Raw genomic sequence first — 24,149 nt, forward strand, 5'->3', positions numbered from 1 at the left:
CTCGACGTGATTTAAAGGGACACTTTGAACTTGGTCTCCATTCACTTCAGTGGTTTGAGAGATTACTGCAATGCTCTTTCCTGTGAAACTCCAGCAGTATTTTGCAGACTAAAAAAACAAACAAACTTCATCAAACCTTCCATTAGCAAGAGAAGCAATAGCTAATGACAGCACTCTCAGTTTTTGGGTGAACTAACCCTTTAAGCTAAATGGTGATGTCAGCATGCTAACGATAGCAAGCATACAAATTACTTAACAACTAAACTTCAGAGTGATTTAATTCAGTGTACTTGGTTCTCTGAAATGTTTTCCTCTAACTTGCGGAACAATAATACTGTGATTGTAGTACAAAATTAAACGCACAGCTACTTCAGGCATGGAACATTTTCTGACCTGTCCGCTGAACGTCACTGTGTGAGCATATCAGCCTAGAATTTTGACATTAATCTTTTTTTTTTTTTTTTTACATCTTGTGTTATCTATTCAACATGAAGTGTAATTTGATGATTCTTTGTAATACACCAGCCTTGTCACTTGGAGGCAGTGGTGAATGAATGCAGTACTTACTTGGAGGCTGATCGAGGGCGACTATCAGTGCCTGAAGTGCATAAAGTGCTTGCAGCTGTCGCTCAGTGTCTGAGTTAAGGTACTTGAGTAATACAGGCAATCTCCTCTGGATGATGGCCGTGTCCACTCGACAGTTGGGGTTATCATCTGAGAGGTATAGCAAGAGGCAGATTTAGTGCATGCCGAGCTGCTTCTCTTTGGTGTTTGGCAAACTGTAAATGATGCAATCAGCGGCGTGATTTTTTAGCAAGAGTCTTGAAGTCTTTACCTTTCACTGCTGCCTTACACACAGCTGTCATCAAGGCCCTCAGGAAGGGAGACGAGCTCATCTGAGATTCATCCAGGTTTGCCTGGAAATGGGGCACACAAAGGCTGTGAGGAGCATGTTCGAACATGAGGCACAACACACCTTAGGTGGTGGTGGTGGTGATGCTACTCAAGCACAACACGGCAGGATTTCACCGAAACCATGGAGCCGCAACAGGCACTTGCACCATTTAGTAGTTTTTAGAGAATGTTCTGAGTCCAAACACTATAAAAGTATCAACAATAAAAGCCTACTATTACCTTTCCTTATTCTTGTAAAACACTCTTACCAGATGGCTGTGGTGCTGCTAACGCCCACAACTATGCACAGTCTGAGTGTCACCACCTGGAGGTTTTTGCAGTAAGTGCTCTTCAGGTAGTACAGTACCAGATAAAACTAGAGGGCACTTAGAGGGCAAATCCCACCCCAAAGGCAAACTCAGCCAAACCCTGTGTCAAAATAAAATAAGCGATACGATTTTTCACTGTTAAATGGATCTACTTTACACATGGCTGTAACACACAGTAGAAGCAGAAGAAGGAAGTTAAGTCCTGGCTAGTATTGGACATGTTGCATCCTGTCCAGGGACATACGCAAGCTTGGGAAAATCCATGAAGAGGACGGGGAAGGACACAGCTCGTCAGCCACATGAGTTAAAGCTTCCCCACGTCATCAAAGCTTCTTCCAAGCAGGAGTTCCTCTCATCTATTGTGTATTTACTGATTTTTGAAAAAGGCAAAACCAACTCGAAGTGTGCATTGTCCCTGTCAACTAGTGGGCATCAAAATAAGTTGACGGAAACCAGACAGCTGACCTGGAGATGTGTATAGCTGGTAAACGTAACTTTATTATTGAATCGTGAACCTCCAAGTGACGTATTCTTATGTTTGGCTTTGAGAAATAAGCATAAACCTGTCACTCTTCATACCTCTACCCAGTCAAAGATCTGCTCATCGCTGGCCATGTCCTCCAACAGGAGTCTCTCCAGCTGGCGACTCAGCTCCTCTGGAGACATGGTCTTTTTCAACAGAGCTGCCTCGGGGCTGGAGCCGTCCATCAGAATGGACTGGAGCTTCTGTTACAGACACAAATTTGAGATAAGTAAAGAGAAGACAGACAGACAAAGGAGAGATTAGAGTGGGTTCTAGAGACTCGTTGGGGCTAAATAAATTGACGGATGGTAGGAGTGTTGTCTTATTATACGAGGTGGAGTGAAGGAGAAGTTCTTCAACAACCTGTTGTGAGATGAATTCCTGGATGTCTTCCCCCTCTGGTAGGAAGTCTGTCCAATTGAGGCCAGATTCCCTCCACAGAGAACCCACAGTTCTATGGCTCTGTGAAGACGACACAACCACAATTCACTTGTCGGAGGCATTTTCTGACACATCTCAAGGAACTGAATCAGGTCACGTGGATACAGTTATATGGAAGACATTTCACCCCTTATACAAGTGGCTAATCTGGTCTATATATCTATATCTAATCTCTGTTCAAATTTACAGTGAGGGATTAATAAAGGAACTGAGTACTGAGTACTATCTATCTGTCAATATACACTCAATGTTTTTTTTTTTAAACCACTATAACCATGACTATTTGTCTTGAACTCTAATGAGAGGCTCATATTGTCGATCTGTTCATCCCCGTGTGAACTTAGGCGAATGTTTGCAGAGACAATAGCGGATGCTGCTCACCATGTGTTTGCATAGTATGTGCAGTATTTCAGAAATTAAGATCCCAGCTCTTCCCACAGGAAGCAAAGGTTTGCTTAATTCACTGTAAACAAACAGAGACAGTGAAGTTAAAGCAAGAACGCCCAGACGCAGTTTCCTCATGTTGATTTCACTCCAACAACATTTCTGTAACATCAGATCTTTGTGACTTTTTGGAGCAGTTTGGACCCTTCAGACATGACAAGATGCCTCGTACCTAAAGAGCTCTCTCATAGAGAAGCCCCCTCCCCTCAGCACTGGGCTGAGCAGCTCCGCCAGGTACAGCCAGATATGGGGAATGTCAATGGCCATGTCATCTGCTTGTGCCAGCGTATCTAAAAACCTGGAAGCACACAAAATCCACAGAGTTACTCCTGAGAACACCATTGAAAATAAAATTAGAACTCCTAAGGTGTTAAGATGTACAACACTGGGACCCTCTTAAAACAAAGATGCGCACCTGAATTAGGAGAAACAAAAACTCAGTTCTCATATTGAATTAGTTATTTCAATTCTGTCAATTCAGACATTAATATTATTTTAATGTCTCTGGGGAAAAAAAGAATAACTTTCCTTTTCTTCCAGTTTAGACGTGTCTTGACACCAGTTTTTTTTTTTTTTTTTTTTTTTAAATTTCACAAGCAGGGATATTCAGCATGGAAACAACTCGTTGTTCATTTCTGTCCCTCTATGACTTGAGAAAATAAAGTTGAAAGACAAACTTAGTTGACTCATTTATGTACCACAACTGATTAACATTTCATCCCCTTTTCAGATTAAATTTCTGCTTTATTTTGATAGTCCAAAGAAGGGAACGACATGCAGCAAAGGTGCCCCAATTAAACACAACATCGCCGCTGAGTTGTAAAAAAAACTCAGAGGTCCACCTAACAGAATTTACATTCAAACCAGGGGTCATGAGGTCTTTTCATCCGGGAAACCACAGATAGTCAGAACCCCTTCTAGATCAGATATAGTCAAGCAGAAAAGTGAATTTCCAGATGCAAAACATGATGACATTTTCAAATTTTCCCCCAACTTTGTTTCAGATTTATCTGAGACTTCCTTCTAACATTTATACAAAACATTCCCATAAACTGGACACAAACAACTTTTTCAACTTAATGAGTACAATTTAAAAAAAAGTAAAAACAATAATTAAATAAAACTGCACATGCTTCTCCTCCTGGAACCGTCACCTTGTAGTGGTTTGAGTGCCCTAAGGACCCTAGGAGCTATGCTGTCAGGGGCATTTTGCCCCTGGTAGGGTCACCCAAGGCAGACTGGTCCCAGGTGAAGGGCAGGACAAAGAACGGTTCAAAAGACCCTTCATGAGAAGAAGAACAAGGAGTCTGTGTACCCAGCCCGAAGGGTTACCGGGGCCCCATCCTGGAGCCAAGCCCGGGTAGGTGCCCGTGGGCGACTGCCTGGTGGTCGGGCCTTAGCCCATAGGGTCCGGCTGGGTCCAGCCCAAAAAGGTTACATGAACTCATCCTCCCGTGGACCCACCACCCACAGGAGGAACTGGAAGGGTCCAGAGCTGTGTGATTTGGGCAGCAGACCAAGGCGGGGGCCTTGGCTGTCTGATCCCCAGACATGGAGGCTGGCTTTTGGGACATGAAATGTCAACTCTTTGGTGGGAAAGGAGCCGGAGCTGGTGGAAGAGGTTGAGCGTTACCAGCTAGATATAGTCAGCCTCACCTCAACACATAGTTCCGGGTCCTGAACCTAAGTCCTTGAGAGGGGTTGGACTCTCTCCTTCACTGGAGTTGCTCCAGATGAGAGGTGGAAGACCGGGGTGGGCTTTTTGATAGCCTCCAGACTCTCAGTCTGTACATTGGAGTTTACCCCATTGGACAAAAGGGTTGCTTTCCTGCACCTTCAGGTCAGGGAACGGGTCCTGACTGTTGTCTGCGCTTATGCGCCAAACAGCAGTTCAGAGTACCCTCCCTTTTTGAAATCTCTGAGAAAGGTGCTCGATGGCGTCCCGATTGGTGACTCCATTGTCCTACTAGGGGACTTCAATGCTCATGTGAGCAATGACAGTGTGACCAGGAGGGTTGAGATTGGGAGGGGATAGTAGAAACTTAGATCAAAGAGGAGTAATGTGGTATTCGCCCCGGCTGTGGAACCGTGGATCAGCTCTTCACCCTTGCTAGGGTGCTGGAGGGGGCATGAGAGTTTGACCAACCAGTCCACATGTGCTTTTTGGATTTGGAGAAAGCTTATGACTGTGCTCCCAGGGGACCCTGTGGGGGGTACTCCAGGGAGTAGGGGGTGGATGGCCCCTTACAAAGGGCCATTCAGTCTCTCTTCCAGAGGAATGACAGAGTCTGCTTTGCCTTGCTGGCAGTAAGTCGGACTTGTTCTCAGTGAGGGTTGGACTCCACCAAGGCTGCCTTTTGTCACCGGTTCTGTTCATAACTTTTATGGACAGTATTTCTAGGTGCAGCCAGGTGGTGGAGGGGGTTAAGTTTGGAGGTGGGAGGGTGGCATCTCTGCTTTTTGCAAATGATGTGGTCCTCTTAGCTCCATCAAGCCACGACCTCCAGCTCTTGCTGGGACACTTAGCAGCTGAATGTGAAGCGGCAGGTATGAGAATCAGCACCTCCAAGTCTGAGGCCACGGTTCTCAGCCGGAAAAAGGTAAACTGCTCACTCCAGGTTGGGGGGAGGTCGTGCCTCAGGTGGAGGAGTTTAAGTATCTCGGAATCTAGTTCATGTGTGAGGGTAGGAGTGGGAGATCGACAGGTGGATTTAGGGTGGCATCTGCAGTGATGCGGGTGCTAAACCAGTCCATTGTGGTAAAGAGGGAGCTCAGCCAGAAGGCGAGGCTCTCGATTTAATGGTCAATCTACATTCCAACCCTCCCCTATGGTCATGAGCTTTGGGTAATGACCGAAAGAACAAGATCATGAATACAAGCGGCCAAAACGAGTTTCCTCCGCAGGGTGTCTGGGCTCTCCCTCAGAGACAGGGTGAGAAGCTGGGTCATTCAGGAGAGACTCAGAGTAGAGCCGCTGCTCCTCCATGTCGAGAGGAGTCAGTTGAGGTGGTTTGGGCATCTGGTGAGGATGCCTACTGGACGCCTCCCTCGGGAGGTCTTCCAGGCATGTCCGACTGGGAGGAGGCCTCGAGGTCGACCCAGGACACGCAGGAAGGATTATATCTCCCAGCTTGCCTGGGAACACCTTGGGATTCCCCCGGAAGAGCTGGTGGAAGTGGCTGGGGAGATGGCAGTCTAGGCTTCCTTGCTGAGGCTGCTGCCCCTGCAACCTGGACCCAGCTAAGAGGACGACGACGCCGGCACCTGCTTACTTTTAATTTCCAAATTTAAGCCACGGGAAGACAATTTCTGGAAGTTTTGACTGTGACAGAAACTCAAAGACAGATATAATTGTGGCACTTTTTGTTACTGCATGTTTTAGGGCATTAAAATGCATGAGGTTAATGACTTTTATGATTAAGGTGCATCAAACAATATCCTCACAGTATGGAAATACATAGGCCACATCTATAAAAAGCAGATAATGAGTGATGAGTCAAAGAGATGACCTTTCACTGCATGTGGACTGTTGATACGGAATGATGATGAGAGCAGAATGCAGGTGAACTAACCCCTTGTAGAATTGGCGTTTTGGCAGGATTCCTTGCTGCACCAGCTGGAAGAGGAGCTGGCCCATGTGGTCCCGAGTGATCTGACTGCGCTCCAGGGTTGACTCCACCCCAACACGCACAAAGATGTGCAACTGAGGGCCCAAATCAAGCTCTTCCACACACTGAACTGCTTCCTGCACAAAAACAAAGAGTGATGATCAAGATTGAGAAACTAGGGGTAGAAAAACAGAGTTGAACACTTCATACCTGCATGTTTCTGGCCTTTAAAAAGCAGCCATTAACACACAGAACGTCAGTGCATACATTTTACAACAAATGCTCATCCATCCATCATCTGTATGGCTTATCCTGGACCCCAGACAGGTCGCCGCTCCATCACAGGGCCAATATATAGACGCTCATGTTTGGCACAATATCCTTCATCTATTGATAACTAAGTTAATGACACACTATACAGCACATTAATCATTAGTACCGATAAGTGCAATATGTTTTTGAAATGTTCAACTACCTGAAACAGATTAATCAGCAGTGGTACAAATGGAGAACTCTTGTCAACCTCAGTACCTTGTAATCGTTTATGTGAAGGAACTCATCAACGATGGACTTGGACTTCCTCTCTATTTCCTCCTCTGACAGGACAGTCTTCTCCAGCATCTGTGCTGCCGGCTCAGGTTTCACTGTCGAAGTAAAACAGCAGAATCAAAATGTCAGCTACATTTTATTCACCGTCTTCTGATTTAAGTGTATCACAGATATATGGTGTCATTTTTTTTTTTTTTAAAGATTTTTATCATGAGTTAGATTTGTTTTCTTGTCTGGCTTTTGTAGCATGTTGCTGACTTAGCTCAATGTTGCACTGTGGGATTCACTTCGGCATGACCAGCTAATCAACTCAAGAAAACCATTGTCCATAAAATTCATAAAAGAATCTCCATTTAGTGAATTGATTTTTAAAAAAATTAAACTACAACAAAAACCCACAACATCGCCATCTTAAAAACAGAACTGTTTCTGATTGAGCAATCTGGACAATCTGGATCACAGGACATTTAGCGCATCCTGAAATTAGCACACTTTACTCATCACTAAAAATATTACTCCGCCATTTCCATGGCAACGTTGTGGCCTGACAGTGAGAGCTTGAAGAAGGAACAGCTGAACAGAACATGGAACCCTTTCTTGTTCATTTTGATTTATTTGTTGGTCTGTTTTGATGAATTGTTGGAAGAGGGTGAGAGCAACTACAAAGGGGCTGCTACATTGCTGCTAATCTGCCTTGCTGTAGCGGAAAGATACTTCCCCTCCATGTGTGTCGGACATAAGGTAGTTGTGATCGCAGTAAAGATGTCTTTAGAAGTGTAAAACAATGAAAAATATGAACTGACGCTGAATATTTCATTAGATGAAATCCAGCTGTGAATTTGTGACAAAAATGCATCTTTATCTTTTTAATTAACTGCAACTTTTGGCCAGCAGACTGCAAATCTTCTCTGGTTATTAGGTCAGTACTGGGCTGGGACTACTTTCTGTAGTGGGCTAGGTTCAACAAAACATTTTAATTTTAGAGCTTATTACCTTAAACATGAATACATTTTGATTTTGCTGGTAACTGTTGTATAGTCATAATATTTCACTCCAGGGTGAGCTTTAATGTCATTTGGGCACTTCAGTGATGCTTGCAGACCTCGGTGCAATATTGCTTATATCTTAATTTCAAACTTTTCCTCTGAATTTGAAAAATATATATATATATTGGCAAGCCCACTTAAAAAAAAAAAAAACATTTGAGAAACAAAGCAGCTCAAGGTGAGAACAATTTAAGCTACCACCCATCTGACGGGAGGCCAGGTAGGATCCCGACCTTGCTCACTCGCTCTTCGAGTAACAGTGGATGGTAGCGGACATTTTTCGCTTCAGCGTGTTTACAAACATTAGCTTGGCATTCAGCTGTGGTCCTGTAAACATGACGGGAGACGGCTGAAAAATGAAGTGGAAGTTTCGCATTTCTGCGTGCGCTTGTTCAACCGGTGACTCGACGGCGAATACTTTATTTTTCTCTTTAAGGCTTCAACTGCAGTGACCAGTATAGTTTTGGTCAACTCAACAACAGTAACAGCAGAGGCAGAGAAGCCGCGGTGCAACCTCCTGAGACTACACCATCCTTTTATCTTAAAGTGGGGACTTACTCCTTAGTACCGGGGTTTAGCACTAATCATTTCTAATATGTTTTGGTGCTTGGCAGTACCAGCATGATACAGTTGGTGCCAAAAAGTACTGACGTTAAGTCACCAGCCTTGTTAGCCTGTCCCTCCCCTGCCAGAAATTATGGATTAGTCCTGGACTGTTGACACAGCACCTTTCTGCTTTTTAATACTGAGATGTAACGAACACAATGTCTTTGTACGACGTACAATGACAAAGTGGATCCATCTATCTCAATTAAATGTGAAAACAAACAGTTTGAATAAAACAAATGATTCAAAAAAATAGAAATGTGTAGAACTAAAGTCTCAATTGACCTAAAAGAATATTAAAATGGCAAAATAATTATTCCAAATTTTTTTCAAGGCCAAAAACATTGATAATATGCATGTTCCAGCGATTTGGCTAACGAGCCTTTCATGATCCCTGGCCCAACAGCATAAACACGTTGATATCACCTGTTAGCTATGGGGCCTCACCTATCTCAGGCACCAACGAGTTGCCAAATTTTGGATGACTGGAGAAATGGCTTAGAAACTTCAACCAATAAGGAGCACAGCAATTTTCAGTGTTTTTTTTTTTTTTTAAATGCCATGCCAACATTCAAAGCAGCACAGTTGTGCTTGGTCTCTTTGGAAAGGTACGATTGTCAGGTGTCTTGCAGAAGCGTTCGTTTGGTTCTGTGATTTACTGACAAGGAGATACAGTGGTTAGAATAAAGGGTATTTAGTTCCGCCCAATTAATCTGTCTGAGTGCTGACTAGGAAAAACTAGGTCCATGACCTTCTAGGGGTGAACAGCCATCACTAGTCCACAGACACAGGTCCTGACTTCCTACAGTCCAAATCTGAAGTCAAAAGGTCAAAAAATGTATACAGTGTTTGGCACACAAAAAGTCCCAAGGGTTTTCCTTGGGTCCTTTTCGGAGACTCCAAAAGGACATCTGGATTCCCAAACACAATAACGTAAGATCCCTTTGCCTAACAAACACACATCTTGGGCTCGCTGGAGCATGCAGGCAGCTCATAGTGCAACAATAAAAATATATAACAATAACAGAACAAATAGAGAACAATAGAGCAAATCATCATCAACAACATCAAAAAGCTATAAAACTGTTGAAGTGTTTATAAATTGCTCTGTATTCTAAATTGAAACTGACTATGACTGACAGGCCCATCCAGCCTCCCTTGCCCACCCATACACTCACTTACTGTAGATGAACGCGCCCTTCCCCCCTCTCACGCCGCTAATTCACACATTCCTCATGCAAAGCAGGCTGCTGACTGGCCGGCATAAGTAAAGAGAAGGAAACAATAGCGTGCCTATTATTCACTGTTTGTACATGAACGCGCATCTGGAACAACTGGATCAGTCACTCATAGCTCCATGTCTGGGTCCACTCCTGCAAAAAACTGCATGATGTTTTCCCGGTCGACCGCAGGCTCCTCGTCCGAGTTGGACAACTGAAGCACCATTTCAGCCACTTCTTCTGCCATAAAAATCACTTACTGGCCATCTTTTCTCTCGCTCTCTCTTTACCGGCATCTACTACGACAACACTGCTTTGCGCAGTCAAGCTAACTTTACGCACGGCGAGTACGCAGGCGCCTTGTTATTGCGCTACACTTGATACCCTCATGCAAGGTACCTTTTTTTTCGTCTGTTTATTGGCTAAAAGAATATCTAATCGACATCAGGAAAAAAAATCTCAGAGGCTGGTGTAAGGGTCAATCAAATGGCACGTGGTTTGATCTGTAAACTGGGGCCTGATTGACTTTACGCACGGCGAGTACGCAGGCACCTTGTTGTTGCCTTCCAAACTTGAGACCTGATACCGTCGTGCAAGGTACCATTTTTTTTGTCTGTTTATTGGCTAAAAGAATATCAAGTCCTTATTAGGAAAAAATCTCATAGGCTGGCGTAAGGGTCAATCAAATGACGCATGGTTCGATCTGTAAACTGGGGGCTGATCGGGGTTTCAGCACTGTCGCTCAACAACCCAGGCACTGATTGGCTCGTGCGCGATGTCTTTGCGTTCAGCAGAACTTCACCATGATGGAACAAGTCATGTCGCATGGACTAAATGAATACCAGCAACTCTGTGTGACGTTACAGGGAATACTAGCTGTGACGCTCCAGACACTGCGCTACGCAACTGACCAAGTAAAACATGGATTACGCTGGAAATACACAACGTTGGTTCATGTTATTATTGTTAGTGTGTGACATCACCAAATGTATCGCAAAAAGACGGGCCATGTGAATTGTCCATCTGATTATGGCTGGTCCAAATCCGACCACATGTGGATAGTTTTGTCTGCCAGTAGAGTAGATTAGTGCAACACGAGTGAGTGAGACACCTTGTGATCAGGAGGTGTGAATGCTGTCCACTGTATCTAACATGGTGATCACTCAAGTAATGAGATTTTGGTCGAACAACCATCTAATCAACCAGCCGAGCCCTCTGAGCTTGTCATTGCATGTTAACCTGATGATTCGCTAGAGGGCACATCAGACTCAGAGCCCCCAATCCCCCTTGTGAATCCCCCAACTGTGTATTTATGGATCCGGGGATTACATAACATAACTAAAGGTTGTATCAAGGTGCATCTGATAAACAGGCAAGTGTGTGCTGATAATACATGAACTGCTACTTTGAATATTCAGGTTGTTTGACACATAAAATTAGATTTAATAAGAAAATAACAGACACCAGCTGTCACTGCGGTGCCAGTTAGGTTAGTTTATATTGCAGTATGGTTCATCTTTCATCACCAGGCTCTTTGATTCGGTTGCGCTCCGGTTCGGTTTTGTCCTCAGTGACACTCGGTCTTCGGGGTTCGGCTCCTTCGCGCTCCCGGTCTCGTCGAGGGTCGTCTGGGGTTTGGCTCTCGAGCAGCTCCTTTGAACTGTCGACCCTGGTGAAAGACCCCGGCCGTGATGATGGCGGAGCAGAGATCAGTGGCTTCTCACTGCGATCCCTCCCTGTATTGCTGCGAGTGCTGAGATGAGCAAAGAGGCAAAACAAATACACTGACATGAGTCTATGAGAATAAAACAACAAAGTGACATCTCATAAACACTTTTATCTGAGTACATAAAAGAAAATAAATCCAAGTGAAAAGAACTGACTATCTATAAAACCCTCTGTTGCACCTTCAAGTAAAAGAGAGAGCAAACACCCTGCAGATCTGACAAGTTAAAGGCACAATGAGTCACAATCCGGTCTGGACAGCGTCTGTTTTTGGTTACACACTTTTAGTTATGTGATCAGTTTTGACATTTCAGAATTTGGTCATTTTGTTGTACAATGATGTTATGGGTTTTGCTTTGTTACCCACTGCTCCTTCATTTCGAGTCAGTTCCCGATTCATTATGAAATTAAGTTCCTCTTGTGTCTGGGTTTGTTGTTCTCCCTGTCTTTTCCGCTTGTTTCAGTGATGGCCTGTATCTCAGTTTGTCAGTACTCGTCAGTCACAGCTGATCCTGTTCCTTGGGTCTTTGAAATCAGCTCTTTCCCTGTGCACCCCCAGAGACTCCCTGTACACCCCCAGAGACTCCCTGTACACCCCCAGAGACTCCCTGTACACCCCCAGAGACTCCCTGTACACCCCCAGAGACTCCCTGTGCACCCCTAGTCTTGCCTGCTCCATCACCGACTGGTCCTGTTCTGGCTGGGCCGTCGATAGTGCTGGAACAGATTCTGTGCAGCACAGCTGGCAGAGCCACTGGGGCCCATTCTTCTACAGTGGAGAATCTTCACCACCAGCCACCTGAGGGATTCTCCCTTCAATGTCAGCCTCCCCAGTCTCCTCCATCTGGGCTGTTCTCTGTTGCCTGGACCTTTGTCGATGGACTGCCCTCTGGGCTTTCAGCCCAAGTCGTCCAAGACTTCGTTTAGCCTCCTGAACACTGATCCCCAGAACGCCTTTCCCCTTTGATTCTGTTTCTTTCATCAGCGTTGGTGTGATCATCTCTTACATTTCTCTGTTTGGCTCCTAGCGTGTGTTCCACAGGTTTCAGGGTTGTTTGCATCGTTGTTTTGTTTTATAAGTTTATTTCTAGTTTTTGGTCAGTGAACTTGTAGCTCACTGGTTCATTACAGCCACCTTTCTGCATTGGAGTCCACCTTCCTCCTAACCTGACTAAAGATAACTTGACAGGGGCTCCAAATAAACGTTTCTTTCACCTTCCCAGAGTTCTCCTGGAGTCAGCGTCTGTGCTCTGTGGAGGAGATGTGGAGGCTTGAGGTGATTGTGACGACTGCAGCGCGGAGTAACGGTTGAGGCTGCTGCCAGACCGCGAGAGATCTATGTTGAAGAAAGAATTCATTATAAGTAGGAATGGAAGAACAATGAAGACACCATGGATTATTAACAGTACATTTACATGCTCAGAGAAACACACAGTTAGTTGAAGAAGGTATTTATTATTCTTTGAAGAAATCTGTTACTTCAAAGCCACTTATACATGCAGGGGAAGATTCCTTTGCTACCGCAAACTTATTTGCAAGCATTATTTTGGGTCCATAAATGTAATATGTAACAGACTTGTGTGTCAAATACTGGAAACTATAAGGAAGAAACAGAAATGTTTCGGAAGAGATGCTCCTTTTGGTGGAAACATGATGTGCCACAAAAGTGATACAGAAAAGTTAATCTTACCTGAGTCGCTGGCCTTGGCTCCCCCACTGCTGCCCTTCACCCATGTGACTTGAGCTCGTGGGCCAAGTTGGATCTTCTCATCCATTTGAGGCTGCAGGAAGAGAGTCAGGCATATTTTTGTTATTACTGGGGACAAAACTTCAATCTGCAGATAGATGATATCTTTATATGGCCTTTTTAATTTTCAAGAGTGCTCAGGGACAGGGAAAAATGACTGTAGTGATATGCATGTGTCGAACACCACATGTCTGGATCTACTGACAAAGGAGTCACTTGTTTGTTTAAATAAATCAGAGAATTCATTAATAATGATGAACCTGAGACTCACCAGCAGGAGGAGCCCTGAAAAATAACTAGCAGTACCCAATGGATCCAGCAGGGGGACTATGTACTACTGGCCATATATAAACCACAACAACGAGGATCAGATGAGGACAGGGAACTTCTTGGTGCTGTGTAAACAGTTTACTCTTGTTTACAGACACTTTGTACCAAACCAACCACCACATCTGACGGAAATAGTGACGAATGTAACAAACACTTAATGAATGTGAGACTAACTTGTCATGCCAAGAAAAACAGCCTTATAAATACATCTACATCATAGATCATCCAACTAGATCAAATGCACCACAAAAAGTACTTTGTATGGGTTTGATCACAATCACACAGCAAACTGTGGTGATCACAACACTGATTTCATCTGTTTCTTAAGGATCGATTATTATCATCATTATGATGTTCATACTACTCATGCAACTGATTATATATCTGTATAAGATCTCAAAATTATCCAAGACTAAGTTTATTTGTAGAGATTTCTCCACATCTCAGACAGCGTCTGTCACATCTGTGTAACAACAGGTTGACACAAATGCTCGCTTGATTTTCAAGTCAATTGTCACCGTGACCCCACAAATCGCACCTACACTGACAATGACACGTGACTGTCTAATATACTGTGGGCCCCAGGGTAATTTCAGAAAACATATTTCCTGAAATGTTGTTTTGCTTTCTAAAATGTTATTTCCAAAATGTTAAGCAGATGTTTGTGCGAAATTTGAAGAAATTACCTCCGGGGGTCCTGAGGCATCGCTACCATGATAATAGAATCCTGGAAAAATTATCCATCTGGCGATGACCATTGACAGTGGTGAGGTGTGAAAAATCCTAAACTGCCCCAATTTTTCCTCCTGTACACTGACACAGGACCCGTTTATTTTAACTTTGTCCTGTTGCACTGCATGACTCCTACGTGACTCAAGCTGTACTCACAGAAATCCCAGGGAACACAAGCTGGGTGATGTCATCACATACATGATTTGTACAGAGGTGTAGGAGTGAATGAAACCTTGTAATATAACCTAACCCAGATCCCTAACCCTGTCAAATGACATGGCAGCAAGTCGTCTCAAATTTAATAATATTAATAATATTACAATCACCAGTATGAATTTAAGTGCAATGCCAGTAAAGAGTGTGCATGATTCTGACTTTCAAAAGTACATAAACCAATAAGCGGCCATTCTGCTGGGAATAATGGATATAATTGGATCATCATGGGTGTTATTTCACACCTTGGAGATCTTTGGGATCTTAGTGGGGTCAATGGTCCTGCTGTTCTTTGTCATGGGCACAGTGTTCCAGGTCTCTTCTCTCGGGACTCGCTGATCTCGGGAATCTATGGTAAAGAGGAGACACACCCTTATTAAAACCAGGGGAAAGACAGAGTGATAAGAGAAGGTAAAGGACTTCCGGTCTGAAGACTCCAGAGACAGGAAGTCAGGCCGTATGCTTGCAGGCTTCCTGAGACACTGTTGCTGTGCCGATGTGACTCTAAGCCCCAAAGAGGATTTAGACTGAAGGCCTGACCTGGCCGTCTCTTGCTGTCCTTGGAGAGCAGCTGTTGGTGCACTTTTCTCTGCTCTTCCTGCTCTTCAATTTTAGCCTCCTTATGGATCTGCTCGATTGTTTTCGGGCCCTGATCGGCTCTTCTGGACACCCAGTTGTGCTGCAGAAACAGGAGACAAACACTTGAAGCAGCGGAGTCAGATTCAATGGTTTAAATGCAATTACAACACTTCACTTGTATCAGCCGACAGTGCTCAATATGTTGATTTTGTTTCAAACAAATCTTTGCACTGCCTTAGAAGAATTGCAGGTTTAGAATTCAAATTTGACCGAAGCAGCTCAGCAGGCATTGAATCCAGTGTTGCACAAATTTGTTTTTAAGGGACATTTTTCAAGCCCTCAGCATTGTCTCACAGACAGAAAGCTCAGCCTGATTGATAATTGTACCTCACTGCCCCAACATCTCTTGTAACATGAGACAATTCCCCACCAGTCATTTTAAGAAAATGTTCAAATTCGATGACGAGCTCAGTAGGTTAATACACTGAACCAGAAAGAACCTGAACATGAGACTGGACTTTGGACCCAAGTGTACAATCATACTGGTAAACCATTACAGAACTCACCAATCTCAGGTCAATAACGTCCTGCAACATAAACCGTATCCGAGAAGATGTCTTCCTCTCCTTCACAATTTTTTCCATCTGATTAAAATACTGGTCCATGCGAGGCTGACAGGAGAGTAAAAACAGAAGGTTAATTCAAGACTGAAAGTTAGGTTCTCTGTGGTTCTATTCTTCAATCTACTGGATGGAAGATCAGATTAGATTTTAATATTTCAAGACTGCACAGAACAAAAAAAAGAACAGTTTAAAAAGTAGAGAAAATAAAAATGAAATTACCTGAGATTGTGTTAACATTAAACACAGCTCAGGGGAATATACGTTAAGAAATGACAGATGACACACAAGGTCGAACCAGCAAGCACTAATTGAAATCCAAAAACTTTGAAAGCCCAAAATTGTCTGCAGAACTAAAAATAACAGTCCTGAACAGATTGTACCAGACGTCATAGTACATCACATAGTACAAAGCTCCTGTAGAGGCCGAACACTGTCCTAAGACACCTAATGATTTGCCTCAAAAAAGATTCTGTAAAAACGGAAGATTCTAATCTTCATGAAGGGAGGATTTACTGCAGGACAGTTTCATCCTATAGAATGACTTAAATCTAGGACTACCTAATACACCGTGGTGTATCAGTAAGCCTCTCAAAAACCACAATTCACACAAACACAAATCTGTAATATCTGTCTGTGAATGAAGGACTCCAGCTCACCTTAGCCTTTTCAAAGTCGAGGTCCTTCCCGATGGTGGTAAGCAGTCGACAAAGGCACTCTAGAGACTCCTCGTCATGGTTCTTCAACAGCTTGACGACACAGTCATGCATAATGGCCTCTGTCAACATCTTTAGTTTGAATAGCTCTCCAATGAACTTTATGTTGCCAATGGATCGCCTTCGAGCCTTGTCCTTAGCTTCCTCCAGCTCCTCCTGAAGCCGCTCACGCTCTGTGGACTGAGGTGACAAAGAAAAAGCAGCTGTATTACACAAATATACACATTCAAAAAATAATGAGTGTTGGAGGGGGGAAAATGCAGTTTTATTTACTCTACGGTCAGCCATTGTACATTGCAGTGGCATCAAACAGAGATGGGTGACACATTTTAGGTTAACCACTCACCGATGCTGCAGAGTCCAGCTCTTGCTGCTTCCTCTCAAACACAACATCATCCACTTTATCTTTTTCAAACTCCTTCTGGCATCGGTTTAGCAGCAGCTTACGAAAGTTGACAAAGGTGTTGGGTCTGTCGGTCATTTGCACTCTGAGCTGTGGAGTCAAGTCGACAGAGAGAACAATAAGTAGATACCAACATGCAGTTCAGTGTTCAACAAAAGTGCCCAAAATTTCTACCTCAGCAACACACTTCAGAATATTAATATTAATGTTATTCATTTTGTTCCCACATTGATAGCTTCCAGACATGCTGAACTATTTACACCGGCAACCTGACCGACAAAAGCTCATCTCTTTATTTTACACAGTAATTTGTACCGATAGTCGTTTAATGTCGTGACTTACGGTCGCAAGGCAGCGGCACATGTTTCCATATGCCACAGAGAAACTGGGTTCATCAATGGCCTTCTCAAAGACCAGGTCGATGACCCCTTTGAGCCTCTCCTCTGTGTCGATGGTCAGGTCCGTCACCTGCTTCATCAGCTGGTTGAACTTCTGAGGCGTTAGCTTGTTGAGGATGCTGCGTACCTTCCTAAAAAGCTCCTGAGCGGAACCGATCAGGGAAAGCAATCAATCACTGGGACTGAAAATCAGTCAGCTGAGTGGACATCATTTAACACATAATCTCAGGTAGTTTTTACACATTCATTCACTTCAAATATTCTTATGGAGGCTACAGTTTGATCACAAAGGATCTTTGTCAGGCACTGCAGCCAGCCCTTTCAAAATGCTAGCCGCTTCTTTTGACCACGTTTTTCAACAGGAGATTATCGTGCCTTTTAGTTTTACTGTAAGTAGGACAATGCTACAAACATTACCTATAAAATTCTTCACTCACCGTGAAATTTAAGCCATCATTGTGCCATCCAAAATATACAATCATTATTAAGAATTTTAATTAATATATAAAAACTAGTTTCAGATCCCCATTTGTATATTTTTATGTTTGCCTATAAGTGTGTTTAATTCTTATTACCTGTGTTTGCTGTGTCTCTGGGTCCTCGGCTACGACAACCTCCCTTTTCATGCCAGGCTTCCATGCGTTTTCTGCCTTTTTCAGCTGAACATCATCATTCACTGACACGTTCATGATGATCTTCCTGGGTGGAAGCCGCCGAGTCCCAATGTTCATTAGCTGTGAAAGCAGTAATAGGGGAAAAAAGCAGGACAAGTATGTAAATAGTAAGGGTCACTTGTTGAGGCTTCAACAGAAGCAAAAAAAATCTGACTGATTTAGCTGAAGATCCCAAGTAATCAAAAAGTTGTACTCAGAGACAACAATAAATGAGGAGAATTTGCTCGGGAATCATGTGAAGCATCATACCAGCTGTACCGGACAGCCACATCAATGACCTGCTTTGTTGTCTCAAAGAAGAGACGCACTCAAACATGTTGCAAGACTTGAGTTGACTAAAAGAACATTTCAACATTTTGGGGGAAAAAAATATTAATTGTATCTGTGATTTTTGAGGAACAGAATGAAGAATATTGGGTGTTTGTGTGAGTGTGATTTTATGAATGATTGAGGCATTATAGGCTTGTGTGTGTGTGTGTGTGTGTGTGTGTGTGTGTGTGTGTGTGTGTGTGTGTGTGTGTGTGTGTGTGTGTGACTCACTGCGGCGCCTCGTCCTCCGGTCATCTGCCTGCCAAAATCTGCAAAGGCAGGTGTGAAGTCAGGTCCTCTGGAAATCACCCTGGAATCCACCACTCGAGAAGGCAACTTGTTTTGGTTCATCTGTGTGACACATTGACAAAACATTGTCATGATCTCACACACACACGATCATCTGAACAGCAGAGGGAGCTGAGATCCCCTATTAATACCAGCAAGAGGGCAAAAGGAAATGGCCTGCTGCTACTGCTGTGTGTGTGTGTGTGTGTGTGTGTGTGTGTGTGTGTGTGTGTGTGTGTGTGTGTGTGCATTTCTAACCCACAAGCCCCTTAAAGGTGACTTGCTGTAAATAACAGCAGTTTGACATTACCAGTTTTTGGTTAATGTATTTTTACTGTTCTGGCAATAAATCATGCTCGGTCAGTTCAGCGGGCCGCTCGGTGAGAGAAGCCAGAACCAGATGTGGAGGGACGAAAGGGAAGAAAAGGAACGCAGGAGTGAGCGGGATAGTTGTGGGGGAGGAAAGAGGAACGAATCCAGCTCATTGTCTTTCAGCTGTCCTTGACTTCTTCGTGATTATTTTCCTGTCAGGGTTGAGACTGTGGCACATCAGGCAGTTTTGGTTGTTCTTCTTAGGGGGGTGGGGGGGGTGGGGTATGTAACCTTAACACAGCCAAGTGTGACATAATAGCAATGTGATTTTAATCAAAACAGCCTTTCGGCAGGCCATATGCTCCACCCATACGTATGTGTGGATCAGAGGAATGAACAAACTCTCTGTGGTGTAGCAAAACCTAGAAAGTAAGATCAAGTCTAGAGTGCTTCAGCTCATAATCATTGGCACCGCTTAGAGTTCATAATTCCGACAATCTTGACTAACTAATGTTGATGAAACAATTTTGTGAAAAATTCACAAAAAAATCCATTACTGCACCAAGAAGAAAAAAAGAGCGCAAAATTAAAAAAGAAAATGTTGGCACCTTTACTACTATGACACACTGACAGCTTCTAAAGATCTGAGATCTGATCTTGTACATGTGTACTCCAGCTATTTTCTCCATGCTCTTCAGTTCTCAAGAATCTTTTGTGCAAAGGTAGATTTTACCACTCTGAAGAGTTTCAGTAGAATTTAGGTCATTGCTGACCGTTCTTTTCTGCTGCTGGATGTTTGTGATCAAGCACAGCAGACTCACAGCATGATACAACCTCCACCATGTTTTAGTGTAGGCAGGCCATACTTTTCCTGTTGGGCTTCATTTTGTCGCCTGTAAACACACTGATGCACTGCTTTTCCCAAAGAGCTCTTCTCCTGTTTTTGCTAAGTCGTCTAGGAAGGTGTTTGCACACATTAGCCTTTGCTGGGACGGTGCATAGTCGGCCTGAACCCGTCTCTCCACGTCAGCCTGAAGCTCCTCAGAAATATCTTCTGCATTTTGTTTCTTTTTTTCCCCACAATCTTCACAATCAGTTGACTTCTCTAGCTGAGTTTATTCTGAGGGTGACATCCGGTGAGCATCTTGACAGCTCAATGAGGATGAAACATGATGACATAATTAACAACTGTTGAAAGAGGGCTGTGCCTTCCTCATTATGTTTTTTTAATCGTGGCATTTCTTAATGCTCTCAGGCAGCCCTTTTGTCTTTGCCAAAGTGAAAAAGAAACTAAGAACTCGCGTTGTAAAACCCAACATTCATTTGTTAATTTAGGTCAGATAAACAATCATCAATCATCAAGAGAATTCCAGAAACTGTTAAGCAGACATTTTATGTTATTTTATTTCACAAAATGAACTTATTTTTGCTGCTGTTCAATCATTTTGGGCATTTCATTTAACACTAACGACATTATAGTTATATATGGTGTCACTGATTATCAGGGGTGCCAATTCTGACCAGGACTTTATGTGAGTCAATAATGAAAAGACCACTGGATAAGAAGGATAATCTGCTTCAGGGATGACTTCCTTACCTTATCCAGCACAACATCACTGATTGGTGGGAGCCCCTCAGGCTTCTGTATGCAGGCAGGCATGAACTGGAAGCCCAACAGGAAGTCCCTGTCATATTGACGCTTCCCGCTTGGCTCTGTCAGGTCTGGACCACCGAGCAGAGATTTAGAAAAACCAAAAAGAAACTTAAAATTGATAATGAGAAGTGATGCACACACAGCTAAAAGTGAAAGTTACAAAGTTAGGCATAACACTCCCTATTGTGGCTTCAAACAAAATCTGTCCCAAGAATGGGCTCCTTCTGACCTTCCATGTCCTGTGGAACCTCTGCGGTGTTCTCTTTGTCTCCAGGTGTCACTCCACTGTCGCTGCTCTCTGTCTCTGAGGTGTGCCCTGCCCCATTCCTCATAGGTTCACACTCAGCATCACCATTCTCCTCTGGGGCAGCAGGCTTTACATCAGCCTCCAGGCTAGTGGCAGAAGCTGGAGCAGTGGTGGAGGGGAAGCCTCCTGGTAGGGGTACAGGGCTGCTGCTGATTAGAGCTGGTTGTGGGGCCTCGTCCCCAGCAGCCAGATCTACTGGTCTGGGCTGTGTGGAGGAGAGATTTAAATTAACTTCAGACGAAAGCCATCGATGCAGAAGTTGTGGTGCAAGTTTGTCACTCTGTGGTCCATGGTGTGATGTATGTTGGGAACATTCACCCTGAGTCCAGAAGGTGTCAGTAATAGGCACCAGAAATGTAGTTAGTGCAGAACTACAGTTACACAGAACTAAACAATGCTTGCTTAAAAACACATCCGCATCAAGTGAATTTATAGGGCTTCCTTGCATTTTGCAACAGACGTGCAATGAATAAACTCAACAGCATCTGCATTTTGAAAGCGCTGTTCCAAATTCAAGCACTTTGCACACTCAAAGCACTTTCAAGTTGTGTAGAGCTCTGTTGCTTTAGAGAGAGTAATGGCTGCAAGCTGCAAATGAAATATTTAGTCTTCAGAGTTATTAAAATGTGTATTCAACTTCTGTATTTTTTCATCTGTAGTATTTTATTCTGTTCCTCTGAAATGGTGTGGTTTGATCGTGTCTTCAAGAAGACACTCATATTTTAACCCTATTCTTTATCCTCTTACCTCATCATCCATTTGAGGTGCATCTTCAGCAGAGATTCCTTCATTTGGTTTCCTCCAGGTCTTTGGTATAGCAGATGTAGTCTGGTTTACTGCAGGTAAATACAGAGTAGTCAAGATATTCATATCTTCTAATATTTTGATGGTATATATTCAAGCAAACTCAATTATTTCTGGCTATCGCGCAATTTTTGATGCAATAAAAATCTTTGTTCTGAGGAAGAGGGTCCGTTGAAAAATTTGCACAAAGAGAATTCCCATACGTTCACGAGTCAGACAAATTACCTGTATTGACTGTAAGACTCTTCTTGGTGAGCGAATGTTGCTGGGATTCTGATTTGCTGTCAGTAATGCCGCCATGTGCCACCTCTGTCCCCACTCTAGGGACAAGATCTTTACTGTCCATCGACTTGTTCAACTCGTCCACCTCAGTTGTGGCCTGCACTAGAGGTGGTAGGCCAGGGGGACGCATAACTGGCAAAGCTGGGGCAGGGCTTGAGGTCAGCGTTACTGGCACCACCGCCACAGGTGTCATAGGGGCAAGCTCAGCAGCAATGGGCACCTCTGGCCTTACGTCAGAGGGCAAGGTTTCAGACAAGGAGGATTCTCGATGAGCAGGGGCAGAGGCCTGGGTCTGTGGTGTGGCTGGGGACTTAAGAGAGGGCTCGTGAACTGAGGTTTCTAGTTCAGTCCCAGGATCTGCAAGGCCATTCAAAGCCTTGGGAGTGGGCGCCGGCGAGACAGCCAGCGTCTGTGGAGCATCTAAAGGAGGCTTGTCTGTGTTAGGAATCTGAGGTGATGCCAAAGAATGTCTGTGTTCCCCGCCAGAGGAGGAGGGAGAAGAAGGAGAAGAAGGAGAAGAGGCTGAAGCAGCGGGTTCCCTGGCTAAGGGACGGTCACTGGCATTGACCAATGTAAGTGGGAGAGTCACAGGGGTAGTCAGCGAGGGAGGGAAGGCAAGCTCTGGTTCAACAGTAGAAGTTTCTGTTACAGGAACGTTGGCCTCCAGTCTCTCCACAGGAGCTTCAGGCTGCACAAGCCCAGGTGAGGAAGACTTCTGGACCACCAGCTCCAATTTTGGCATATCATCTGGAACGAGGGAGAGCACAGATGAATAGATGATATGATCAAAGGAGCATGCGATTTTCTTTGTTCTGAGGTAAGAACAGGGTTTTTTGTACTGTAGTTAGTCCTTTATAATAAATCAATTGCCAACAATTCATGTCAAGAGATTATGATGGTTATAATCTAAGGCCCTAACAAACCCACTACACCAAACTTGTTTAGGATTATTTTACATTGCGGTGAAAACGGCCATATGAAGTTTAAAAGGAAACAAAAGTTAGGACATATGGAAGGAATGTTAACATGCTGGCCAACTGCAGGAATAGAAGGAGCCCTGTTAAAACAAGGGCAGTTTATTAATAGTCTAAATTCAAGTATACTGAATGATCAAATTATAGAAAATAAAAACAGACATTCATTACTACTTGAACATACTCAACATACAACAGGGGGGTAACAAAGGCAGCACTACCACACCTGTCCTACTCGCGAGTTCTTGCGTAGGCCGCTGCACAGAATGCGCTGCATCTGAACGACAGAAGTCAAAAATTATCACTTTCATCGTTGCAAGACAAAATATGGGTCAAATTAATCGAAGGAACAGCAACCACATGGAAATGGTGGCATAGACGATTGTCTGGTCAGCTTCAGCAAATCAATGCAGCAGAGCAGAATTCTCATTTTTCCACTTCATCTCATGATCATCACATCATTCACAATTATAATTAGAAACTATATTGCCAATACAAGCGTTGAGTGACAACAGCAGACTAGCACTGCTCTGCCTTGTTGCCTTATTTTATAAGTGTGTGCAAGCGAGACACCGTGATGTGGAGCGATGCAAAAGTCGGCCTTAATCGGTGTTAGTTCTGTCTTCACCCCTTATGAATGACCATGGTAGTTGTTGTTTCATGTGAGTAAGCTAAAACTAAAGATGCCATTTTGGACATCTTGCAACCCAACATGACATTTTTTAAAACTGAATCATGCATGTATGGTCTTAATTATCTTGGTTAAGTTAAGAGTGGGAGCACTGCTTGTTTGGTACTGTTTATATGATCTTAAGGAGGAGAAGGTGTGTCTGGGCAGACCTGGCCCTGGTTTGGTGTCTGAAGCCCCAGTTGTCAATGGTTGCTGTGGGTGCTGGGACTGTGTTGGCTGTGGTGGCTGAGGGGGCTCCATTGTGAAACCTCCAGAATGGGCCTGCTGCTGCTGAGGAGGCTGCGGCTGCTGCTGCGGCTCTGGAGTCTGGCTGCTGCTCAGCTGTTGCTGTGATTTGAGGTAGAAAATGTGAGGATAATGAGGGTACGGCCATAAAAACTAGCAACACAGAAAACCAGAAAGACAAGCACAGAAATGTAGGCAAGTGAACGCACAAACAAACAAGCCCAAATGCAGAAATAAGGAGTCCAATGGGGAATGGTTACATTAGGAGAGAGCAATGAACGACAAGACGGAAGAAATAAGATTGTGAAGATCAATGCAGGAGGAAGGGAAACGCTCAGATGCAGAGTAAGGAGCATTGGAAAGATGCAGATGCAGAAAGAAAATCAAATTGAAAGGGGCACAAAAACACAGAGAAAGAGAGGAAAGACACTGTTAACATACACAGAGGACACAGGGAGGAAGAAGTCACAATATCCTTCTTCAGAATCCAGATACATAATTTGGGC

General features: G+C 43.8%; 1 protein-coding gene across 7 annotated transcripts in view; it reads right to left on the reverse strand.

Moving 5' to 3' along the window:
* The window catches only part of eif4g3a (eukaryotic translation initiation factor 4 gamma, 3a), a 48,135-nt gene that overhangs the window by 1,047 nt on the left and 22,939 nt on the right, over positions 1 to 24,149 (reverse strand). For all 7 annotated transcript variants that reach the window (XM_086200080.1, XM_086200078.1, XM_086200075.1 and 4 more), the window contains 25 exons: positions 23,568 to 23,745; positions 22,954 to 23,004; positions 21,697 to 22,500; positions 21,415 to 21,503; positions 20,590 to 20,872; positions 20,304 to 20,428; positions 18,338 to 18,457; positions 17,699 to 17,857; positions 17,068 to 17,265; positions 16,669 to 16,815; positions 16,266 to 16,502; positions 15,553 to 15,657; positions 14,948 to 15,086; positions 14,653 to 14,756; positions 13,076 to 13,166; positions 12,601 to 12,721; positions 11,187 to 11,413; positions 6,771 to 6,883; positions 6,204 to 6,376; positions 2,804 to 2,929; positions 2,569 to 2,650; positions 2,110 to 2,208; positions 1,803 to 1,949; positions 836 to 917; positions 568 to 714 (listed from right to left, as the gene is read on the reverse strand). In XM_086200080.1, the coding sequence (XP_086056206.1) occupies positions 568 to 714; positions 836 to 917; positions 1,803 to 1,949; positions 2,110 to 2,208; positions 2,569 to 2,650; positions 2,804 to 2,929; positions 6,204 to 6,376; positions 6,771 to 6,883; positions 11,187 to 11,413; positions 12,601 to 12,721; positions 13,076 to 13,166; positions 14,653 to 14,756; positions 14,948 to 15,086; positions 15,553 to 15,657; positions 16,266 to 16,502; positions 16,669 to 16,815; positions 17,068 to 17,265; positions 17,699 to 17,857; positions 18,338 to 18,457; positions 20,304 to 20,428; positions 20,590 to 20,872; positions 21,415 to 21,503; positions 21,697 to 22,500; positions 22,954 to 23,004; positions 23,568 to 23,745 (4,147 nt within the window). The remainder of the gene's footprint in view (positions 1 to 567; positions 715 to 835; positions 918 to 1,802; positions 1,950 to 2,109; positions 2,209 to 2,568; positions 2,651 to 2,803; positions 2,930 to 6,203; positions 6,377 to 6,770; positions 6,884 to 11,186; positions 11,414 to 12,600; positions 12,722 to 13,075; positions 13,167 to 14,652; positions 14,757 to 14,947; positions 15,087 to 15,552; positions 15,658 to 16,265; positions 16,503 to 16,668; positions 16,816 to 17,067; positions 17,266 to 17,698; positions 17,858 to 18,337; positions 18,458 to 20,303; positions 20,429 to 20,589; positions 20,873 to 21,414; positions 21,504 to 21,696; positions 22,501 to 22,953; positions 23,005 to 23,567; positions 23,746 to 24,149) is intronic.

The sequence above is a fragment of the Aulostomus chinensis genome, chromosome 3 (assembly GCF_037954235.1).
Source record: "Aulostomus chinensis isolate RoL2024-O1b breed Wild chromosome 3, RoL_Achi_v1.0, whole genome shotgun sequence".
Classification (NCBI taxonomy): domain Eukaryota; kingdom Metazoa; phylum Chordata; class Actinopteri; order Syngnathiformes; family Aulostomidae; genus Aulostomus; species Aulostomus chinensis.